At 40.9% G+C, this 24,420-nt stretch overlaps 1 protein-coding gene across 4 annotated transcripts in view; it reads left to right on the top strand.

The window, feature by feature from the left end:
* ARID5B (AT-rich interaction domain 5B) overlaps nucleotides 1-24,420 on the top strand; it is a 197,761-nt gene that overhangs the window by 9,017 nt on the left and 164,324 nt on the right. For all 4 annotated transcript variants that reach the window (XM_081568992.1, XM_081568993.1, XM_081568994.1 and 1 more), the window contains exon 3: nucleotides 22,929-23,154. In XM_081568992.1, coding sequence (XP_081425118.1) covers nucleotides 22,929-23,154 — 226 coding nt within the window. The remainder of the gene's footprint in view (nucleotides 1-22,928; nucleotides 23,155-24,420) is intronic.

Below are 24,420 nucleotides of genomic sequence, written 5' to 3'. Positions count from 1 at the left end.
GCACGAGTAAGATAAATTGGCTCTTTTTGTGCTGCCTGTCCCTTAATCATAATTACTGTATTGCTTAGGAGAGTAAAGCATACATAGATTTTGAATTTTTTATTAATAGTCAAAAATATGCATATGATATATAAAGTATATGCTGTTCAACCTGTTTTATATGCTTTTATGTGGGAAGAAGTTTTATTGTGGTGGTAACATTTGCATTAGTTGCTCAAAGATGTAGTTCTGGGAAATACATAATTGAAATGTTTTTGAATTGCTTTTTCTGGCCTTTTCAATCTTATTCAAAATAATAGTGCCTCCAGTCCTAGAGCAGTCATTCTCATTTGATTTAACGTCTTTCTTTGCACTGCACACACGGCGCCCAGTTTTAACCCTGCAGAGCCTAGATGAGGTTTGTGATTCATGGACCTCCTAGGTTGTGTCTTACATTTTGGGGCTCATGCTGTCGGGGGGCAGAGGACAGCAGAACGCCTGCATCTAGCAGCCATTATTCCAGTGCCCTTAGCTCTGGCGCACTTCCACTTCCCTTGCAGAAGGCTCCAGGATTGGAGATCATAAGAGTTTGTTGTAGCTTGGGCTGGACAGCACTATGTGCTTGCCTTCTGAGGTCTTGCAGAATGGCAAGTGGCTTCTGAGACATGGGCTTCTAGCCCCCTACCCCCCAACCCCTGCACCACGGAGGGCAGCAAGAGTTGGACAGCTTGATGTAGTTATTGAACAATGGGAAAGTCTGGCTTAAGACCCAGCATGCATGCTGGGTAAATGTATGTGAAAATCGACTCCATTGTTCTGTTGGATTTGAAAAGCAAGTAAATTATTTACAGATATTTGCTAATTAAAGCACATGTTGTTTTACCAGCACAAAAGAACACAGTATAACTAGAGACAAAGAACTAAGTGCAAATAATTTAATCTTGCTATTTTTTGTGTTCTCCTTAAGGAATATTTTTAAAAATATGTATTTTTTGTTGTTTAGTCACTAAGTCGTGTCCAACTCTTTTGTGACCCCATGGACTGCAGCCCACAAGGCTCGTCTGTCCTTAGAATTTTCCAGGCAAGAATACTGGAGTGGGTTCCCATTTCCTTCTCCAGGGGATCTTCTCCACCTAGGGACTGAACCTGCGTCTCCTGTTTGGCAGGCAGATTCTATACCAGTGAGCCACGTGGGAAGCTCAAAAATGTGTGTGCATATATATATATATATATATATGTTAAAGTGTGTGTGTATATACAGATATGTATACTTGGTGTTGTGTGTTTGTGTATGTTTTATTCCCACAAGGGAAGCCATGCACACTACAGAGATAACAGACCAAGTGAGACTTGTTGCTAGGCTGCTCCACATTCCCTGTGGAACATCAGAAATGGAAATCATTTTGATTTTCCCTTTAGTCCAGGCTTTGTTTGACATCACCTAGTTTGAGCTCAGCTCTGAGTACCATTGGGGAAAAAAGGCAAAGTAGCAAGATACTGTGCCAAAAAATAACAACGTTCTCACTTATTACCTTCTCCTCAGACTGTCCTTGGGGCTTACCAGATGGCGCTAGTGGTAATGAACCCACTGCCAACATGGGAGACTTAAGAGACACGGGTTCGATCCCTTTGTCCGGGAGATCTTCTGGATGAGGGCTCGGTAACCTGCAGGAGCCTGTAGGCTGGTGGGCTACAATCCGTAGGGCGCAAAGAGTCAGACGTGACTGAAGCGGCTTAGCACATCAGGGCAGACTTTCCTTAATGAAGGTCCAGGTCAGTTGTTTTTCTTCTGTGACAACCCAACTCTGGCAGCGTTCTGATTGGAAACGGACTCGGGAATGAGGGCCACTGACATGTGGTGAAGGAGTCTGATGCACGTCGGTTGTGATAATGTCCTGCAATCTTTTCCTGGCTGGAACGTTGACCTGTCCATGGGTGCAGCTGGTCCCTCTGCCATCTGTACAGACGTGTGTGGTGGTAGGCAGGACTGGCCTACCAGGACAGCTCTTGGCATTGTTACTAAGATGACCACGAAGTCTTGCCATGGCTGTGTAAGAAAAAGGCTCCTGTCTAATGAGCCTTGGATGTTTTAATAGACTCATAGGCTATTCAAGTCAAGCCCCCTTTATGCAATAGATGAAGAGACTGAGGCTCAGAACAGTCTTGGGGATGTGCTCAGAGCTAGTGATTGACGAGTAGAACCAGAGCCCAAGCCCTCAGGTGCAGTGGTCTGATGCTACAGGAAAGGCCTGCTCTCTTGGTGACAGTCTGAGGGAGCAGGCAGGTGTTGCCCATGGGTACACTCAGGTGGGCCATCCCAGTGCCCGGTCCTGCACCAGCAGGCTTACACCAGTAGGCCTTAGTGGAGGTTCTGTGGGACATCACTTTTATGAAATCACTGATGAAGGGTGTGGCCTTTATTCTAATGATGAGATACTTACCAAAGGGTGAGTGATTACACAGAAACCAGGCTTGATATTCAGGGTCCCCTCTGGACCTCACCTTTATTACCCTCATTTCCAATTATTTTCCTGGAGCCAGGTGGGCCCTCTGATAGGGATATTTATATTGTCTCAAGGAAAGCTTTGCCAAGATGGCACTCTTGGTGATAAACGGAATTGGCATTTCTGCCACCATCTGATATTCATGGATGATTTCTTTAATTCAGAAATGATTATTGCAAGCCTACTATGTGCAGGTTGCCTGCACTGGGATATAACAGTGAACACAGTGACTGATGCCCAGATAAAGATTTCTCTTTTCACGTTACTCACTCCCATAGGAAGAAGGAAAAGGCAGCCTGATTGATTTATCAAGAACAGAGAAACCCCATCTCCATACATTGTCATCTTGGAACCACATTCACACCTCCTTCTTCCAGGTGCACAACCCAAAGAAAGTGTCCTAACTTGCTCTTTTCCTAAACCATTTGCAAAAGTTTCACCCACAGTGTTTTCAATGAAGTTACAATGTTTTTGATTGTTGAGTATCTATAATGTGTCAGGCATTACATATATATATTAACATATAAATCAAATACTCATTTAATTATCAAAGAAATTCTCCAAGGTTGATAGTATTGTGATATTTCCATACTTTATGGATGAGGCAGCTGAGTCCGAAAGAGGTCTTAAGTAACTTACCCAAAGTCACATGTAGGTGAGGCTCAGACAGAATTGAAAACACTTGGTTCTGAATTCCACCAGGTGATTTTTGTGTCCCCCTATTTAGAATAGACTGAGAATTAAAATCGGGATTTTCATTATATACTGACTTATACTTTGTCTGAGCCTTTATGAAGAGTTTCTTTTGGTCTTTTATTAATTTATTCAGCATATGGTTCTTAAAAGCTTCTATCCTGCCGTCTCAGAACTAAGCGATCAGATTGGCTGTTGACTGATACATGTGTTAATTTGATGGTAATACCACACACCTGTGCACTAAGGCATTTCACCAGCTCCCACAAGCCCACGGGAGGCGCCAGGCACCTCTGCAGTTTCACAGGCGAGGAGACCCAGCCTCAGTCCCTCCAGAGTGGCGTCTGTGTGCAGGTCGTGCTGGTTCCTGGAGAGACAGGTAGGAAACCAGGCAGCTGCTGCCGTCCTGGGGCTTCTTGTTGGGTGGGGAGTACACGCACGGCTAATCAAACTACCTTAAATAAACAGGTGATTTTTTGGCGTGGTTAGCCCGGTGAAGGCAAAATACAGAGACCTATGACACGGGTGCCTGCTCTTAACTTGGAAGATCTGTGGAGGCATTTTGAACTCAGGGCTAACGTTTGAACTCAGGGCTAGAGAGATTCTGGTAAAGATTGGTATGAGGTTTCTTGGTAGGATGAGGAGGTGGGGGCATTTTCCTTTCGGTATGATTTCTGGGCCGAACCTAATCTTGGTAAATCCAGTCAACAGGTTAGACATTGCCCACTGACACCCATTGAATATGGCTACTGTTCTAGATCCCATTAAGATCCCATTAACCCCCTCGTAGCATCTTCAGAGCTGATTTACATCATAAGAATGGCTGTAGACAATAGAAAATGGGGCCTACAGGCCTACTAAGGCTTATGGGCCAGGTCTGACCTGCTGCCTGTTTTGTCGATAAAGTTTTATTGGCACACAGCCACAGCCACTTGTTTACAAATTGTCTCTGGTGGCTTTCACACTATCCTGGAGGAGCTGAGTATTTGGAACATATGCACAGAGCCTAACATATTTACTGTCTAGCCCTTTACAGGAAACATTTGCCTGACCCCTGGTCTAAAATTTTTTTTTTTTTACTTCTTTTTTTTTAAATTTTATTAGGAGTATGGTTGATTTACAGTGTTGTGTTAGTTTCAGGTGTTAATTAGCTTCTTTTTTATTATGGAAATATAATTGCTTTACAATGCTGCTGGTTTCTGCTGTACAACAGGGTGAATCAGCTATATGTGTGTGTGTGTGTGTATATATATACACATATCCCCTCCCTCTTGAACCTCCATCCCATGCCAGCCCCCTAGGTCATCCCAGAGCACCGAGCTGAGCTCCCTGTTCTATACTACAGGTTCCCACTAGCTTTCTCTTTTACACGTGGTAGTTATATATGTCAAAAGTATTCTGTCTCACTGTTCCCTCCTCCTCCTGTGTCCGCGTGTTCACACTATGTTTGCGTCTCTATTCCTGCCCTGCAAATATGTACATGTGTACCATTTTTCTAGATTCCATTGGTATGAGTTAATGTACGATATTTGTTTTTCTATTTCTTCACTCTTTATGACAGACTCTATTTGTACTAAAATGGTCTTACTAAAGGTAGTAGTAAAACTAATGCTGACAACTTCACTTGGACCTTTCGTGTAACCATAATACTGTGAGGTGGTCATTTCATTTAGCAAGAGGGCAACTCGAGAGGCTAGGCCATCCAGGTTTCTAAATTCATTCATCAGGTAAATGATAGAGACTAAATGGGAGCTCGAGCTGTCTTGATTCCAGAACACAGAGGGCAAAACCCTTGTGCTGTCCTGCTAACAAGCTGAAGAAATGGGGGCCGTATCAGAAAGGGGGTGTAAAATCTGCTGAGGTTTTTCCCTGTGAAGTAATAAAATAGCACAACCTCTGTATCCATCTTTCAAGGTCTTATTCAAAATCCACCTTACCTGACAAGGGGAGAGGGGAGTCCAGAGCAGAGGCACAGATGTGGGCCCGGTCAGGAAGCTGAAGTGGGTGGAGCCAAGGCTGGGAGGTGATGGGATGCTTGGAAGAACCAGGAAGCAGTGACTTGTCTGTACGTTGCTCCTCAGGTACTGCCCATCATTGCGGGGCAGCAGTGCCATTTGATGTTGCCAGATCTTTCCATTTTTTCAAGAGAAGTGCCCCAAAGCCATATTTTTGGCTTAGTAGCAGTAGTTGGCAGTTCTGTCCAATTTTTAAAAAACACTGTGGGCCAAACAAAATGTGTCTTCTTCAATCTAGATGTGACCCGTTGACTGCCACCTTGCATTCTGCAGAGCAGAGTTTTTAAAACTTTCTCATGTTTGGCCCATTTTGTGTAGTGAAGCAGAAGGAACCTTTTGGTCTTAAGGAGCAGCGAAGGAAGGAGCTGAGGCAGCCTGATGGACAAAACCCTCACCATTCTCTCCAGCCAGAGAGTCTGGAGGGATGGAAGGAATGGATGGATGCACAAGCTAGGGCCCACAGTCAGGAAGGGAACAGGGATGGAAATGTGTAGAGAAAGAAGTGAGTGAGTCGGGAGGTGGCCTGTAGTCATGCTGAAGGCACCCTGGAGAAGGGGAGCTTGTGAACATCAGGCCCTTGAAAATACCTAGGGCTTTGATGGGGGGAGATTTCGAAGAGAGTGAGAGAGGAGGCAGAAGAAGCCACAGAAAAATAGAAAGGCAGTATGTTCCAATATTGGAAGTGGTCTGCCCTTGGCAGAGCAGCAGGGGTCTGGTGGACAGTGAGGTAGACTGGGGCAGGACCTGGGGTTGTCTAGCAGGTCAGGTTGGACTTGAACCTGGACGCAGGGCTGGTTAGTAATTTCACATGTCTTGTTTCTTGCTAGTCAGGATATAAACTCTTCATCTTGAAGCTTGGTAGAACCACACATGCATGTATAGTCTGCCTCTTAGCTGCATGTCATCTTGGTCCATTACTGAATTTTTCTGGGGTCCCTGTTTCCTTAGCTGTGAAATAGGCTAGTCTTGCTGGGCTGTGATTATCAAATGAGATTTATATGTGCATAAAGCCTCAAACCGTGGTCTGGCTAATAGCAGACCCAGGCCTTCAGCAGATGTAAGTTATCGACCCTGTCCTTCCTGGTTTGGGACCAAATCCTAACTTTGTTGTCTCCATGAAGTCTGTCACATTGCTAAGAGTGTTAATAGTCCCTTAATAAGTAATTTATTGGTTGAGTCATTGGATTTCTAACTATTGTTTCAAAAAAAAAAACAATAACTAAGAAAATTATCAATTTAAATAGAGTTAAACTTCCTGGTTCTCTGTTCTCCAAACTATTTTTCTTGTGTTTAGGTTCAGAGTTTTTTTGATGCGTGCTTGAGGTTTCCAGTCCCTGTGAACGGGGCACCCTCAACCCCGTTGAGCTCTGTTCCATTGGGGTCTTAAAGAACCTTGAGGAGGCATTTGTTCCATCAGCCACAAAATAAAATGAGATGGGAGTCAAAAGACAAAACCTGCATTCCAGATGTCCCATCTCAGTATGCCAAAGGAAGTTCAGACCTGGTGCTTCCCAGGTCTCTCCCCTTTCATGATGCAACCTCCAGGAAACCTGGTGTTGATGTGCTGAATGTCACAACACTGAATTTATTTTAAATATCTTCATTTTCCCACCATTTAAAAAAATCTCTCCTAGTTCCTATTCTTCAAAACACCCCTAATTTGGAAACTAGTTTCACCCTCTGTCATCTCCTCCTCTTCTTCTTTTGGTGGTGGTGGTAAGGAGTGCATTCCAAACCAATTCCTTTAAGATGTGTAACGCCAGGTTCTTTTAAAAAGCAGAAAGCATCAGCAAATGGATATAAAGGGATAGGGTCCCAGCCAAAATGGCTGGGGGAGCTTAGAAGAAGGATCTTCAAACCAGAGACTGCCTGCTGGGCCATTAAATCCTTTAGCTTTGGGGTAATCCCACAGTGCATATCAGATGACTAGAATTCAGATGAAAACACTGCTACAGTACTCAAGCTCCCTACCAAATTATTCCAAAATCTAGTGTACATGGGTTGTAAATACAGAAAATGATTGAATTCTGTATGTCTTAAGTGAAATAATCTGTTCCATTCTGTTTCTTGTGGACCTTCTTCATAATAGTCTAATTGTGTTCTCTGCTCCTGGGGGCTGAATGTGAATTCAGCAACAATGCATCAAGTTGTAAAATATGCAGCCCCAACGATCTGGGCAGACAAGGAGGAGGTTCTAGTAAAAAGGCCGAAGATGTTTTTTCCAATGCAAATTATATGAATCACACACATGGTAGTGTCTTTTAAAATGAGCAATGGGCTCTGGCTTTTTTCTTTATAGTTATAGGTCCTATTTCTCCACATTCTGGATGTTACTAGATCAGTAATTCAATAGACAGCCAAGCAGGTGTTCAAATCACTCCTGACCCCCAGAATTCCTTAAATGACCCCTCAAAGCAGTGGAGTGAGAACATTTTCAGCATGTCAGAATATTGAAGTAACTCAGTTGTCTTAATGTTTTTTCACCTTAATTTTTAAGGCTGTATTTTGCCTTTTTCTCTTTGGCTAAAGCAAAGAGAAGCCTTGCCTTGATCTTGGCCATGAGGACTAGAGGATTATGTGTTTGCAGGACCTGTAGATTGTATGTGTACGCGGCACAGTGTCTAAATGGTCAGCTGTGCCAAGGCCCTTGAAAAGGTGAGAGGAGGACAAGAGAGATGATGCTTGGGTTTCTGCTGCAATAACTGAGGATATAACATTGTTCTTAAAGGCACACCATTTCTATTTTTAAATATAGGCTTTTTATTGCAAACTTATTCAGTTCAATTCAACCAGTATTTATTAGTACAGAGTGCTTTGGGGGTGATGAAGAGATGAGTAAGATTGGTTCTTCTTCCTCTAGTTGCTTAGAAGAGATAAAGTTAGCTTTACTTGACAGGTTTATATTTTACTTTGGCCCTTCCATCCTGGCAGATACATGTATATAGTTCTATGTGCTCAGTCCTCAGCTGTGTCTGACTCTGAGACCCCATGGACTATATAGCCCACCCACCAGGCTCATCTGTCCATGGAATTCTCCAGGCAAGAATACTGGATTGGGTAGCCATTTGCTTCTCCAGGGAATCGGCTCGCCCCAGGGATCAAACCCGGTCTCCTGGATTGCAGGTGGATTCTTTCCTGTCTGAGCCACCAGGGAAGCCCCTACCTACATTGTTCTATGGTATTCTGGGAAATTTCTGTGGCTACCCCCCCAGAAGAAAATATCTCTTGTGAAGGCAGTTTTTCTAGGATTTAGACAGTTGCATAAAGCATTTTTCCATTGGCTTGTTGCTTCTTAGCAGAAATTAATTTCCAGACATAGTTGAAACTGCTATTTAGCACCTTGTTTCACAGACTTTCATTGTCACACAAAAATGTGTAAACGTATCCTGTGTTTAAAGACTGGTGTACTAGCTCTCTATTGTTGTGTAACAACTTACACCGAATTTCACATCTTAAAACATTGTCTTCACAGTTTCTGTAGGTCAGGAGTCTGGGTAAAGATTAGCTAGGTGTGTCTGAATCAGGATCTCTCAAAGCTTCATTCAGAGTGCCCGGCTGGGCCTTACTCATCTCAAAGCTCTGTTGGGCTAAAATCTACTTTTGAGTTCACTCAGTTGTCTGCTCCTGGGCTGTTGGACTGAGGTCCTGCTCCCTTGTTAGCCACGGACCTTGACTCCCTCGTTTCTTGCCATGCCTCACAGGCTTCTCCACAGGCCAGCTCCAACATGGGAGCTGACTTCCCTCACAGTATGTGAGCAAACCAGGAGCCACAGACCTTTTGTAACCTAATCTCAGAATTGAAATCCTATCACTTTTCCATAGGTCTGTTTGTTAGATGTGAGACGTTGTGTCCAGCCCACATTCAAGGGGAGGGGATCACACAAGGGCATGAATACAGATAGTTGGGGATCATTGGGCACCCTCATAGAGGATGCCCACTACAATCAGTGGAACCAGTCACTTTAGTATAAAGCTAGTCTGGTGAAGATTGGAAGATAATCTTCTTACCCTGTCTTGCTCTTTTTTTTTTTCCTCCTTTTCTTATTATTATGTATTTTCCTTGAGTGGCTCCTTCCAAACACCTACCCACTTTTCTGGGCATTTAATTATAGATGATATATGTATTAATAGTAGATAGCTGGTCGCTTTAATCTGTCAAAGGTTTGTTAGTCTTTGAGCATGTCAACAAGTTATATTGAATCTTTCTTAAACTTCATGTCTTGACCAGTGAATTAGGGGAGTTTTGCTGGAAAGGGCATTGTGTCCAGTGTGATGATGAGTCCATAGGGAGAAGGGGAATGAGGACCTATAACTGGTATAATTAAACAGGCTCCTAAGTGTGTAAAAATAGAGGTACGTTCCATGTGCCATACTTAAGGAGAGGCATTAAATCAGGTTGGCATATAGCCATGTAAAGAAGACCTCAACATCCAAATGAAAGGGATTGTTGTCCCAGTTTGTGTTCCTGACAAGTGTATCTATAGGAGATATGCATCTCTTAGCCACCCTTCAACTTCATGCATATGTCAGGGAGCAGCTGGCCCTCCATCTTTTAAATTCTGTGGAAATTAGCTGTTTTCATAGGAAAACTCATCTGTTTCAGGGAAGATGCAACTAGGTTTTTAATAAAGTGTTTAAAACATACCTATGTAGGCATTAAAGATTTGAGAAAAGGGTGGCATTAAGCAGATTCTAGTCAGTATTTTAATAATGGAAATTGATTTATGGAGTAGCTTCCGTGCGAAACCTGCCGGAAACTTAGAGGAAAGGAGTCTGGATTTAAATTTAGAAGCACGCATCAGCTCTAGGATGTGTGTATGTTGTGTGTTTTTTCCTTTTTATTTTTTTCACCTTGAGTTTGACAATACGCCATGTCCCTCCCAGTGCCTTTGTGTCCTCTGTTCCTTCTGTGTGCAGTGTCCAGTGTTCCTGTCCCGCCTCTCTCCCCTTTTATCCTCACTTGTTCCTTCTCTTCCTTAGAGTCTCAGCAGAGACCTTCCCTGACCATTGCTTTGACATCATACCCACTCCTACCCCTTGTCTTCCATTATGGCCTCTTCTAGTTCTTTTGCCTCATATTTTATTATCTGACTCCCTACATCCCTCTCCCCTAACACAGACACAAACAATACCCCTCCGCCACAACTGTAGGCTCTAGTAAGGTAGGGATTTTTATGTAATTCCTGATGATAATCCCAAAGCCTGACATAGTTGTTCAGGTGCTAAGTCACGTCCGACTCTTTTGCGAGCCCGTGGACTGTAGCCCATCAGTCTCCTCTGTCCATGGGCTTCCTCAGGCAAGAATACTGGTGTGGGTTACCATTTCCTTCTCCAGGGGATCTTCCTGACCCAAAGATAACCTGCGTCTCCTGCATTGGCAGGCAGATTCTTTACCACTGAGACACCAGGGAAGTCCGACATATAGTTAGCACTCAATAAATATTTGTGGAATGAATGAGATCACTTATGACAGTTTCTCATTCTATAAGTCACTTTTAGCCGAGGGCTATGGTTTACTGTCCGTGTCCTGGGTCCCTTGCCCCCACTAGACTGTTGCTCTTCCCTGGCCCCTTGTTGTGCCTAGAGCGGAGTGCAGCTCAAGTATATGCCCTGGACATTGAACGTGAAAGAGTGAATAGATTCTCTGGCAAAGGAGACCAGAGAGAGAGAGAGTAGCCTTCACTTCCTACAAGGAAGCCCTGGGCAGCACCAGTGTCATCTTCATCCTTATCTGTCCATGACTGGTCCTCAGCCCAATACCTGGCACACAGCAGAATATGGGTTAATTGGATCCGATTGAGTTGCGTTGGGGAAAAACTCAATCAAAATTCCTCCGGACAATAGCATTGGACGAAGCTCAGCTTGTGAAGCCTCCTTCTGGATTCCCTTCTGCAATTGTTTTGTCAGAACACCCAATGGCATTCATTCATTCACTCATTCGTTTATTCATTCAGCTCCTCCTGGTAGTATATAGAATATTGGAAGGTATGGAAGACAAGTTACAGCCCTGCCTTCAGGAAGTGTACCTTGAGGAAAACTTGGGCTTTATTCTCTGGTTTATATACCATCCCTGAGGTGGCAGAGAGTTGAAATAAGGCAGTTGTAGTTGCTCGTGGTCTGTCCTCTGTGTTGGCCTCCACACCACAGTCTTTGAACAGGAGTAGAAAGGTCACCAACTGTGGTTGCAAATTGGCTCTTATGCTAATCCTGACTTATTCAAAAACACTCAATATTTTTCCAAACTGAGTTTAGAGCTTTTGACTAAAGCCTGAATCATTTACTGTGTCAGAGCATATTGCCAGTATGGGAAAAACTAGAACTTTAAAATACAAAGCCCCTTTTAAGTAATCCAATATAGGATAATTACATTATTAAATAAAGCCCTGGGTCTCAAATTATTCCACTGCCATTGTACATGTGAAGATAATAATGTGACTGCGCTAAGTGAACAGAGCCAAAAAAAAAGTTTAGCAGGAGGGAGCATGTCTAAATCATATGTTTATGTTTAAATAAAAGCTACACAAAATAGGAAGATTTACTTGGTTTCTACATTAAAGTGTCCTAAATAGGCATAAGGCTTTCGATGATTGTCTGTGAAGACTGCTCTTCTCATTAATGGCAGCCGTATATCAAGATGCTGTTGCCAGATCACCAATAACTTTGACTAATTTGGATGGCTCCCATTGTGATTTTCGTATACCAACAGGGACAAGGAATTTTCTTCTTCCTTTTAGGGTCTCAAAGGAATATGGGCCCCACTGAACTTCGTACCTGGGCAGGGTGCCATGTGCCTATAAAACTAGGTGAAAAAAAGATCAGGAGATGGGAAAGTAATGAGTTGAAGTCACTCAGCATGTTCGAACATCTGGGTTGGGTGGTGGTGGAATCTGAGTTCTATTGTTATTGTTTGTGCTTTTAGAGAATGTTCTTTATAGGTACCTCGGTTGAGCTTTAACACTGAAATTGTGCTCCTTTATCTTCTTTTGCTTCGGTTTTAATGGCCAGAGCTAAGTATATGAGTGTCAAGCTAGTTTTTATTATGGCAGCCTGAAAGTAGTTAAGAAAAAATAGACTGTGACATTAACACCCTATTAATTTGGCTAAAGGAAGGGTAGGCTGGTTCAACCATTGACTGAAGGCATCTCTACATATCAAATGCTTCCCTGTTTAGAGAGAATGCTGGGATGTGTTTTCTTGTTTCTGTGTAATTTTTTTTTTTTTAATCTTAGGGAGGAAAAAAGATGAATGCATGGTGAATCCAAAAGAAAAGAAACTGGGAATTAACGACAGGATGTTTCTGAGGTTTTCTTTCGAGATGGCCTTCTGATAGGGGAGCAGGCTGCTGCCTAACAGGTTTTAGATTAGCGTGTATTAAAAATGCATTTAGGAACATAAAATATTTAGGGTTTTTGAATTACTTGTTTGATACTCAAATGCCTTTGGCAATGCCATGAAGGATGGTCACATTACATTTGACAAATCGCCCCTCAGAGCAGTCTTGTGTTTGCTTACTCCCTCTAATTGTGCCAGGATGAATTTCCAAAATCCACTGAGCCACAAAAGTCACCCAGACATCTGGTGGTGGAGGGGGCAGTGGTTGAAAGAGAAGGGACTGGCTTGGGAAATTGGAACCCAATACACTAGGGAGCCTCCATGGCAAATCCATTTCATCATGTTAAGGGAGTCAGATTAAACCTTAGCATACTTGAGAGGATGTCTTCATCACTCAGACAACAGAAAATTCTTCACATTTTAAACTAAGGCAGATAGTCTTACTTTGGGGACAAAAACAAAATAAAAATTAAAATACTTTCTGTTGCAAAATGACTTTAAATCCCACCTACCCTAGGAAATTGGTGGGAGGTGGGGAACGTTTACTTATTCCAGGATAGAAGTAGGTTGGAGTGTTACTACTGTAGTCTTAAGAGACCAGTTTCTGGGACTTCCCTGGGGGTCCAGTGGTTAGGAATCCAGCTTGCATTGCAGGGGGAGTGCATTCGATCCCTGTTCAGGGAACTAAGATTGGACATGCTGTGCAGCACAGCAGGAAAAAAGAGACCAGTTTCCCAGAGACCATAGGGTTACGAAGCTGGTTTCTGGTTCTACTTCAGTTTTCTCATCACTAAAATGGGCCTGAGAACACCTACCTCAGCAAGTCCTTATGGGGATTAGATAAGATAATATCTGTTGAATTCATAGATTAGTGTGGGTAAAATAAAGTACCTCAGAGTTTGTCAGTGCTGTATCCTTGAGGGTTGAGGAATATAACTTAGAAGCCCAAACATTCTTGATTGCTTTCTGGCTCATCTTTGCCTTGGAGGCACCCATAAGGAGCTACAGAGATATCATCCCCAGACAAAGAATTAAAGAGTTAGGAAGTACACAGTTCCTTGCAGGTGACATGTGAAGACCAGCTCCCCCCCTTTTCAGTTAAAGTTATGTTATATGTAATAATAGTAATAGCCATGATTTCTAGGATGCCTGTGTTGACAGTTGTACTAGAATTACCCCATAGGCTAGATACGCTATGAGGTGGGTTCTTTTATCCTATTCACCTCCCCCGCCCTGCCTAGTTAAGATGAGACCTGGGCAAGATAATGTCACACCCCAACATTAACATTAAACACAGTAGAGCTACATTTGAACCTGGGTCCATGAGACTCAGAAGCCAGTGCTTCCTCAGCTCGCTTAGTTTCTTCTAGCATGGAGCATCCAGACAGGGGTGGGGGCCATCAACAGAAGTACTTGTGGTAAGCTCTGGGCCCAGCACAGTCCATGGCTCCTTAGAAAGCACAAGAGAAGTAAAAGTTAAACAAACATCTTTGCCATTAAAAAGGTGTTTATTGTAGGAGACAGAATGATGCAATTCAGCATCAAATACTGACACCTAACAAAGATTTACCATGTCACAAATAATAAGCACAGTAATTCCCACTTCAGGGACCAAGTTAGTGTTGGTACCATTTTATTTTGTCAAGTCAAGGACATTAAAAAACAGCTACTACTATCCATTGCCATCCTCATAATATCTTTTCTCCCCCTCTAAAACACCACCAGATGGAAGGAAGAGATACGAAGTCTTAAATAGAAAAGAGTGTGTAGGGAGCCTCTCTCGATTAGCATTGCTCCCTTCTTTCTGCCCTGAGGGCCCACCCGTGTGGCCCCATTAACAGTTCCTGGGCCCTGGCTTCTTTCGAGGTTCCCCATAGAAGAGAAAGGGATGGAGGAGAGTGAAGGCATGTGTTTATCCTGTTCTTTCCTGTGAGGGTCCCACAGACTGTTGGTGTCCCGCTGAGAAAGAGTCAAAGCCGCTGGTAGAAGGTCTGCCCTGCTCCTGTAACCATTCCCTCCACCTTTGACACTTTGCCCGAGGAGTGGTGACCGGTGAGCATCTATGAGCCCACTTTCCTGGACTATCGCTGTCTTAGGGTTCTTTTACATCCACCAACATCTTTGTTATTAGTCCCTTTGTGATTATTGTTATTCAAATATTCCATCTTTTTGCTGGTGGGATCCTGACTGATACAAGGATAGTCCTTGAAATCTCGCATATTTAGTTTCTTGAAATAGACACTGCTTTGTCTTCATTGTTCTCATTTCACTATTGATCAGTGAAAACTTCGTATTGTTGACCCATGTTACCATTCTCTTTTGCTGGATATTCTTGGATCTCTGATTGACACCCACGTGCCTGCCAAGTGAAACCTTTAACTCTTTCCATAGATAGCCTATTAGCAGGACACACAAATGTGTTACAGGGAGAGTGAGGGGGCAGATGTGTAGGGTCTTGAATGGCAGGTATCTGAGGGAGGCTTGGATATAAAGGCGTGAGTGGCCAGTGTAACCAGGCTCAAGTGGGGTGGTTTCTTTTCCTTGGTTGAGTCCGCTGGTGTGCACCATGGGTATACATGCCCGTTCCAATGGTTAGGGCATCAGTAACTTTTAAAAGTTTGTCTTCAGTTTTAGTTTCTGTCTTGATGAAAAACTCCCCCTCTTGGGACTTCCCTGGCAATTCAGTGGGACTTCGCTTCCAGTGCGGTGGGGTGCCGGTTTGATCCCTCATGGGGGAATTAAGATCCCACATGCTCGAGGCCAAAAAAACCCCAAACATAAAATAGAAGAAATTCTGTAGCATTCAATAAAGACTTTAAAATGGTCTATATTAATTTTTTTCAAATTACCCACTCTTGTGGAACCAAGTAGACTGTTATTTTGGTTTCACAATTTTTTTTAGCTAACATCACCTATTAACGTGTTTTGTGTTCCTAACATTTATCACATTTCAACTGCTCTACAAAGAACATTTTAAAAACACAGGATGTTTAAGGATGATTAAGGTGAATAAGCCATGTTTTCCTAGTCTCGTTTAACCCCCCTCCTCCCTGCCAACCCCCACATAATACACTAATGTGTTTATTGTCCTTTGGGCTCTATTAACATAGCTGAACATGGCTTTCCTCAGCAAAGGTCTGTTATTGGGTACCACATGGTGCTATAGGGAAGGTTCTGTTCACATCTTCTCTCCTGAGGAATAATGTGTTAGTAAAAATATATATATATATTTTTTAATTTATATTTATATATATTTACAAATACACACACACACGTACATACATACATACCTACATATAGGCTTAGCTGTGCTAACAGAGGCCCAAAATTAAAGTTGTTTAAGTAACCTGGGAGTTCAAAATCTCTCATGTCACAGCCTGTGGGTAAGTGGTTCAGGGTTAATGTGGTGACTCTGCTCCATGAAATCTTTGACACTTGACTGCCTCTATCTTTTTTCTCCTGAGAGATTTGCTTCCATTTGTATGATCCAAAGGCATATCCATCCCCTTTGAGGGCCTGATCCAGAAGTTGTACACATTACTGATAATCACATCCGATTGGTCAAAACTTGGTCAGGTGGCTGCATTTGGCTGTAAGGGAAGCAGGGAAATAATGTCTTTATTCTGTGCCTAGCAAATTAGCAATCTATTATTAAAGAAGAAAGGAAGAATAGATACAGGCAAAAAGTTAACCACAGTGGGGAATATTAAATTCTTGTGTCAACTAAGCTCTTTTCTTACATATAAGCCAAATGAGTGGTGCAGTTCCGCTGAGCTTGAGTTGACTCTTGAGACATCTCAACTGAGGACTGAACAAAGGACTGGAGTCTGGATGAAGGTTTAAACCAACTAGTTGGAACCAATCTATATAGTGTAGTCATGGGCTTAGAGATTAACATTGGAATCTCCGTGGAGAATGATTTCTTCAGGGAGTGATATGCAGAGAAAGAAGACTGGACCCAGAAGGAACCTAAGGATATATGCTTCCTACATTTTCCCTGTAGGGAAGTAGAATGAGGAAGGAGAGAAATTGAATTGTTGTTGGGTTGGTGTTCTTCATGGGTCCGTTGAGTATCTGCACATCTTGTGAGCAGAACTACTGACTGCCTTTGTTCCAACTATCTTTTCAAGGAAGTTTATGTCGTGAACAGCCTTGGAAGATGGAGCTTGTGTCTTCCTCCAAAACAAAGGGCAGACATACTTACTGCTCAGTATTAAAATATTTGAGTTCCCTATGCTTGGGGTTCCTCTCCTGAAATGCACCCCACTCTTATGTACATGTATCATCTAGCCCTCTTTGAATCTCCTTTTGGGAGCTGGGTATCAAAGATCCAACACAAATGGTGATACTTTGACTCGAGCTATTGCTGTGAACTGTGAACCATCCTCTGTCTCTGCTTACAGTCTGTGTCTTCTGTAAGCATCCATGAAATTGACAGATTAATTTATAAGTTTGAAGTAGGATAAAATCTCAGATTCTTCAGTTATTAACAAGAGGGAGAGTTTTAAGACAAAGCTAGAGTTGTTTATTATTGTTACTTTTAAAATTAAGTTATTTATTTTAATTAGAGGCTAATTACTTTACAATATTGTGGTTTTTGCCATACATTGACATGAATCAGCCATGGGTATACATGTGTCCCCCTGTCCTGAACCCCCCTCCCACCTCCCTCCCCATCCCGTCCTTCTGGGTTGTCCCAGTACACCAGCTTTGAGTGCCCTGTTTCATGCATCAAACATGGGCTGGTCCTCTGTTTCACATATGGCAACATACATGTTTCAATGCTATTCTTTCAAATCATCCCACCCTCACCTTCTCCCACAGAATCTAAAAGTCTGTTGTTTACATCTGTGTCTCTTTTGCTGTCTTGCATACAGGCCCGTCGTTACCATCTTTCTAAATTCCATATGTATTTGTTAATAAACCGTATTGGTGTTTTTCTTTCTGACTTACTTCACTCTGTAGAATAGGCTCCATTTTCATCAACCTCATTATAACTGACTAAAATGTGTCCTTTTTAATAGCTGAGTAATATTCCATTGTGTATGAAAGTTAATAGCCTTGGTTAATGATATAGTAGTTTTGAAAGTTTTTAAACTCAAGACTCTTTATGCTCAGATTATTTAGGACCACAGATGTGCTTTGGTTTATGTGGATTATATCTATTGGTATTAGAAATTAAAACTTAAAATAATTTTAAATGCTCAATTTATTTAAAAATAAAAGTAAAGTGACATAAGCAAAAAAATGATTGTCAAGCTGACTCACACTTTACAAAAAATTAAATCAAAATGGATTATATTTGTAAATGTAAAACTATAAAACTTTGGGAAGAAGACAAAGGAGAAATTCTTTATGACCAGAAATCAGGCAAAGAATTCATAGGTATAAAAGTAAAACTACAATCCATAAAATTAAAAAATGATCAATTGGACTTGATCAAAGTATAAAACTTTTGTTAAACACACTGATGAAGAATGAAAAGACAAGCTACAGAATAGGAGAAAGTATTTTCAAACCCTGTGTCTAATAAAAGACATATCACGAGGGTACAAGAACTCTCAAAACTCAACAATATGAAAATAAACAACCCAATGTTTAAAAATGGGCAAAAGACTTAAATACACACTTCACCAGAAAGGATATACGGATGGAAAATTAGCACCTGAAAAGATGTTCAACATCATCAGCCATTAGGGAAATGAAAATGAAAAACATGATGAGCAACCTATACATACATATTAAAATGGCAATAATAAGTTAATTAACAGTAATAGTATCAAGTGCTGATAAGGACAGGGGACAAGTGGAACTCTCATACATTGTGGGAATGCAAAATGGTACAGCCACTCTGGAAAACAGTTGGGCAGCTTCTGCAAAATGAAATATATACTTACTATATGACTCAACAGTCCCTCTCCTAGGTATTTACTCAAGAGAACTGAAAATGCATGTTCACACGAAAACTTGTACATGAATATTTATAGCAACTCTATTTGTAATCACCAAAGTTGGAAACAACCCAGTGTTCCTCAACGGAACACATCCATATCATGGGATACTATTCAGCAGAAAAAAAGGAACAAGCTGTTGATACAGGCAGCAGCCTGGTGGCTCTCAAAGGCATTATGCTGAGTGAAATATAAGCCGTCTTAAAAGATTTCACACTGTATGATTTAATTTATATGACATTTTGCAGAAGAGAAAACCATACCAAGCAAGATCAGTAGTTGCCATGTGTACAAAGAACTGTACACCAAAAAAGGAAGTTTTACTGTAAGTTAATTTTAAAAATAAAATGAAAATGGCAGTGTATAAACCCATTATGTAAATGTAACACATTTTTATGAAAATTAACCATATTTTCAAAAACAAAAAAATTAGTATAAACAGTGGCATTGTTTTACATTTTTGTAAATTTCTTTACGATTGAGCTTAACAGAGACAGCTGTATTCTCATATCTCCTTCTGTATTCACCCTTTTGCCATACCATCTGTCATATAGTCACTGGAAAACCCCACTAGACACTTGAAAGAGAATAAGAGTGAAAAAAGCAGATAATTTCTTAGTATTATTATGATCATTGTTTTGACTCTATGGACCACCTGAAATAGTCTTGGGGATTCCCCAGGGCTCCTGGACCATGCTTTGAGAACCACTGATATATAATGTACCGTCCCAAATTTTATTTTCATAGCATCAAGACTTTTTTTTTGCCATACCCATATCTCCTATGTTTATTTAATGCTTTTGTTCAAACTATCCCATTTTTTTAAAACAAAATTTTTTAAAAAGAAACTTTCTATATCTCCTATAAATGGGAAGCCAGTACCACTTCCCCATCAGTGGAAAGTTACTACAAGAATAAATAAGCAATGAGTAAGTTATACTGAATTTTAAAAGATTTATCCATGAACCATCTAAACTCATCTCTGTATGGTACTATTTGGAAAACACTAATGCAGAGAAACAAGGACAGTGATGAGACATACCACTTCATTTATGCTGACCAATTTAATCCTCACTATTACCATCAGAGATAGACAGTATTACAAAACTTAAAAAAAAAATGTGTGTGGTTAAAAAATGGAAGCACAAGAAAGTTAAAGTTGCCCAGTGTTCCACAGGGAGTAAATTACAGGGCTGGGATTTGAACCCAGGCAGTCTGGCTCCAGAGTCCAGGATGAATGCTGTGTTGGCAGATAGGAAACTTGGATTCTTGTCTCACTTCCACCTGAAGTTGGCAGTAGGACATGTCACTGGGTCTTACTGTCCTCATCATCGAAGTGAGGAGGTGGGACAAATTAGGGCATGGAAGTTTGAATAATGGGTGCCTGTCCGAGGGGCCAGGCAGGTAGGGAACGGTGGGCTGAATGTAAGGTGACAGGGAGTGGTGGGCTCAGGGGCAAACTAGAGGGCTTGCATTCCATCTAAAGAAAGCAACCCTTACTCAGTTTCAATTTTTCTGTTTTGAGAGGGGTTTTCTGGGTTATTTTTTTCAGATATCACTTTATTTTATAAGAGGAGTTAGAAGTCTGGAGACTTGGTGTAAAATTTCTCAATTTGTAGAACACTTGGAGAGGCCAGCCACACACATGAGCTGGCTGATATATGACCAGATGATCTCCTTTGACTTAGAGGAGTCTGTGATTGAGTATGCTGTTACTACACAGTTGGAGAAACAAAACCCAAATGACAGAAATAGGCAGCTTAAAACAATGATGAAAGGGGATATGAACTTACAAAGTGTCCCAACTCAGTCAATATAAATATTGATTCGGCTCTGGGTTAAAATGAGCTAAGGTGCATTAATAGAATAATAGTGTATTTCTTTATGTTCCTGTTGTGTTGTTTGAGAGTAAGTCAGCAATACTTATCTAGTGCTAATTTTTGGTTTGCAGAGAGCTAATGTAATCATTAGATGAGCTTGTTGAAATTCTTTTCTTAGACATAGAGTCTTGCCCAAGAATGGTATTAGGAACTTTAGTCAGCACTGGCTCAGAATAGTAAATACGAACATGTGATTTATGCCATTGTGTATACAAAGTAATGTTTCCTGAGACATTTTCTATATATATGTTGGCTATTTTGCTCTTTTGGGTTGTTTAGTTTCTTCCCCCTCCTCCACTTATCAGATTTCCTTCTAAATCCTGGCATTTGACAATGTTGTAAGGCTAGTTTCTCTGAATCCACAGTGAGACATACTGGTGGTTTCACAATTAATCCAAACTTGAGTTTATGGCTAATATGTGTTTATTTGAATTCCTGCATTTATTTTTATGGATTGTGTATATACATAGTACTCAGAAAGTCTGTTTCAGGGAGAAAGAGGAAGGAGGACTAAATCTATAGACTGGATCTTGAAAGATGGGTTTATTCATCGATGACATCATAAGGATTGTATTTTCTCTTGGTTAATAAACGATTTGTTTGGCGGGTGTTGGAAGCCAGCCAGAGCTAGTCATGCCATTTCTTGGAAAAGATCTGAAGCAACTGGTAATTGAAATGATAATCATTTGATCATAGTTAGAGCTATTTGAAAATAACACTCATCTCCAGACTTGTCTCTTCTAGGGAACCATATTTGGTAAAATTGTTGCCAAATTCCATTTTTGCTAATGTTGAGACTTATATACCATGATACTTAATTATTTTCCAGTATATTCTAAACTTAATTTCTGGTTTGCCATTTCCAGAAGCTGTTCCCATATGCTTTGAAACAATACCCAGCCTGAATTTTTATTCTGGCATTTAATAATCACCATGTAATAGCTATAAAATGCGTGACAACTACAGATCTTTTATTTCAAGAGGATGGTGTAGTAAGTCTGAGTGAAATCATCCTTTGAAATGGTACTTTGTAATATGCCCCATTGTTTATAAAGTATTGACTTTTTTTTTTTTTTCTTGAGCAGAAGATAAAAACAGTTCCCGCTTTGTCTCCCATTTAGTGGAAGTTCATATTTAATCATGATAAGGGAAAGGATCCCATTACAAAAGTTTTACTTTTCATTTTTGATCGAGATTTGTTATTGTGCTGCTACCTAACAAACTCTTCTCAGAGGCAGCTTGGAACTGGATGAGGAAAAGTGAAATTTTAGATCCTACCTTAAAACATTTTAAAAAGACTAAATGTTTTCAAATCCAGGGCTTTTTACTATATGAAGCTTATCTTAATAAACCCTCTTTTGTTTGCTTTGGAGTAGTGTGTACAGTGTGTGTGTGTGTGTGTGTGTGTGTGTGTGTGTGTAGGTAGAGAGAAGAAGGAAAGAGTCATGTTTTATAGAAAAATTAGCCAAAATCACTTGTGAATTCCCTTTGTTTAATAGCTCAGAGACATCTTCCTGTTGTTGTTTGTCAAAAATATTTCTAAGCTATTGTAAGCTTAGGGGTTTTCACAGCTCAGCTTTCTCCAGAAACGTGAAGTAAAAGAAATGAAAGAAGTCAGTTCAAGTTGAAATGTCAAATGCTTCAAATAATCTAACTTTAAACTCAGTGAGATGATCTTCTTAAGCCTTTTGCAAAGAATCTTCGGGAAAGAGAGGCCCTCCTTTGCTCCATGGATGGATATCTATTAAATATCTTGTTGGAGTAATTCTGAGTCAGAAAAGTTGGTTGTTTCCTGGAAGCGATTAAAGATGCTTAAAATTCAAATTTATGATCCATAGGAGAAACTAAAGTTTCAACTACTTTTCTTAGATTCAAAGGCTTTCTCCTCACCCGCCCTCTTGCCTCTTACCCCATATGTATTAAGAGAAAAAATCAGTTCATTTCTCAACTTACAAAGTTTTTAAGAAACATGAGAATGTGTAAGTTTCTTTCAGTGGCAAGCACATAACATTTATGAAGTATTTCTTTTGGGATTACATCACAGTTTTATTTAATTTTAGGACAAAAGTTAAATTCAATATTTGTGTATAAGCCAAGGGAAAATGTACCATAAACATAGGAATTTGGGGGTGAGTCAGAGTTCCAAGAATCCCAGATTTACTTAGACCATTTGTATAGAGACAGGCTAACCATTAGTCATCTACTTCTCACTTTTTTACTTTTGTAATTAATGGCACCTAAAAATTAGCTTTCACCCAAGTGGTTAAAAAGGGAGACTGAGCTTTGGCAACTAGTATTAAAAATAGCTATTAGAATTACTGCCCAATTTTTGGACATTTTCTGAGCATATAACAAGAAATCCTATAAATTACTCCTCAGCTAGACCACAAGCAGTGAAAAACCTTTGAAATGAAGTGAGTTATTGAAGGTCCTCTGTCACCAAAAAAAAAATACATTGTCTGCTCACATTAGATTAAACCACTCAAATGGTATTTCAGATGGGCTTTATTGAAAAATGTATTATTTACTTCGGAACCATCAATACTGTTGTTTTCTCCCAACTACCTCTTGTAGGATGAAGTCATTGCTGTTTCCGAAAAGGTAATTGTGAAGCTTGAAGACCTGGTCAAGTGGGTACATTCTGATTTCTCCAAGTGGAGATGTGGTCTCCAAGCTGGGTCAGTGAAAACAGAGTCCCTGGGAAGGAATGGACAGAAGGAAGCTCTGCTGAAGTACCGGCAGTCAACCTTGAACAGTGGACTCAACTTCAAAGATGTTCTCAAGGAAAAGGCTGACCTTGGTAATTATCATTTGTACGTCTAAATCTAACGTGGGCATATACAGTAACCACTACTTCTATTGTAGGTTTTTCTGGAAACCCTGTCATTCATATCTGTGTGTGTGTGTATGTGTACATATATATATATATATATATATATATATATATATATATATATGTATATATATATATATACACGTATATATATATATATATAATTTCTTTAATCTCAAAGGGACCTGGGAATATGAATGGATAGATGACTGGGTGTGTAAGAAATGGATGTTATCTGTTGGGTCACAAGACCTATGTGTGGAGCCCTGTGCTAGAAACTGGATGATACAGCACGTGGCATTTGGCAGCTTCCAGTAGCTTCCCTCATAGCTCATTGGTAAAGAATCCACCTGCAATGCAGGAGACCCCAGTTCGATTCCTGGGTCAGGAAGATCCGCTGGAGAAGGAATAGTCTACCCGCTTCAGTATTCCTGTGGCCCAGCTTTCCTTGTGGCCCAGCTGGTAAAGAATGCGCCCTCAATGCGGGAGACCTGGGTTCGACTCCTGGGTTGGGAAGATCCTCTGGAGAAGGGAAAGGCTACCCACTCCAGTATTCTGGCCTGGAGAATCCCATGGACTATACAGTCCATGGGGTCGCAAAGAGTCGGACATGACTGAGCGACTTTCACTTTCACTTTCAGTTGCTGTCAAGGCATAAGTCTTAACTGAGGCACCTAAAATTGAATGAGTGGAGAGTTTAAATATTTGTTCTGAGTAGATAATATGACATTTATTAGGACTGTGTCAGGAAAGCAAAATGAGGAAAACAGATGAATTACTTAATGTGGATCAAGGGAGCAATGTCAGAGCAGGGGAACCGCTGGTTGGCAATTCCTGGCCTAGGTCCCCCAAGAGTTTTTAGTGTTCAGTGGTCACCATCAACTACATGGTTTTTTCTTTCCTTCCTTCCTCTATTCTGCTACAGCTTTAAAGGAGAATTTGGGATTTAGAGTCATCATTCTGTTTAGTGTTTGAATCCTGACTCTTGCTTACTTAGCTGGGTGGGCTTGGGCAAATTAACCTCCAAGCCTGGAAAATGTGAAAACTTTTCAGGGTCACTGGGAGATGTAACATCCAGTGATAGGTGTATATTGGTGTATGGAAGGGGCTCTATAATTAATTCTGTTGCTTTTTCTTAACACTCTCTTCTCCAATGAATTTTTGTGTCCTTTCCTGTATTTTTTCTCTTTTGTGTCTCCCAGGTGGCATTCACTGACTTACTTTCCTAGCATT

This window comes from Giraffa tippelskirchi, chromosome 2 (assembly GCF_054371585.1).
Source record: "Giraffa tippelskirchi isolate mGirTip1 chromosome 2, T2T-mGirTip1v1.2.pri, whole genome shotgun sequence".
In the NCBI taxonomy this organism is placed as follows: Eukaryota; Metazoa; Chordata; class Mammalia; order Artiodactyla; family Giraffidae; genus Giraffa; species Giraffa tippelskirchi.
The sequence above is the reverse complement of the archived record's forward strand: the minus strand, read 5'-3'. Positions and strand labels throughout refer to the sequence as shown.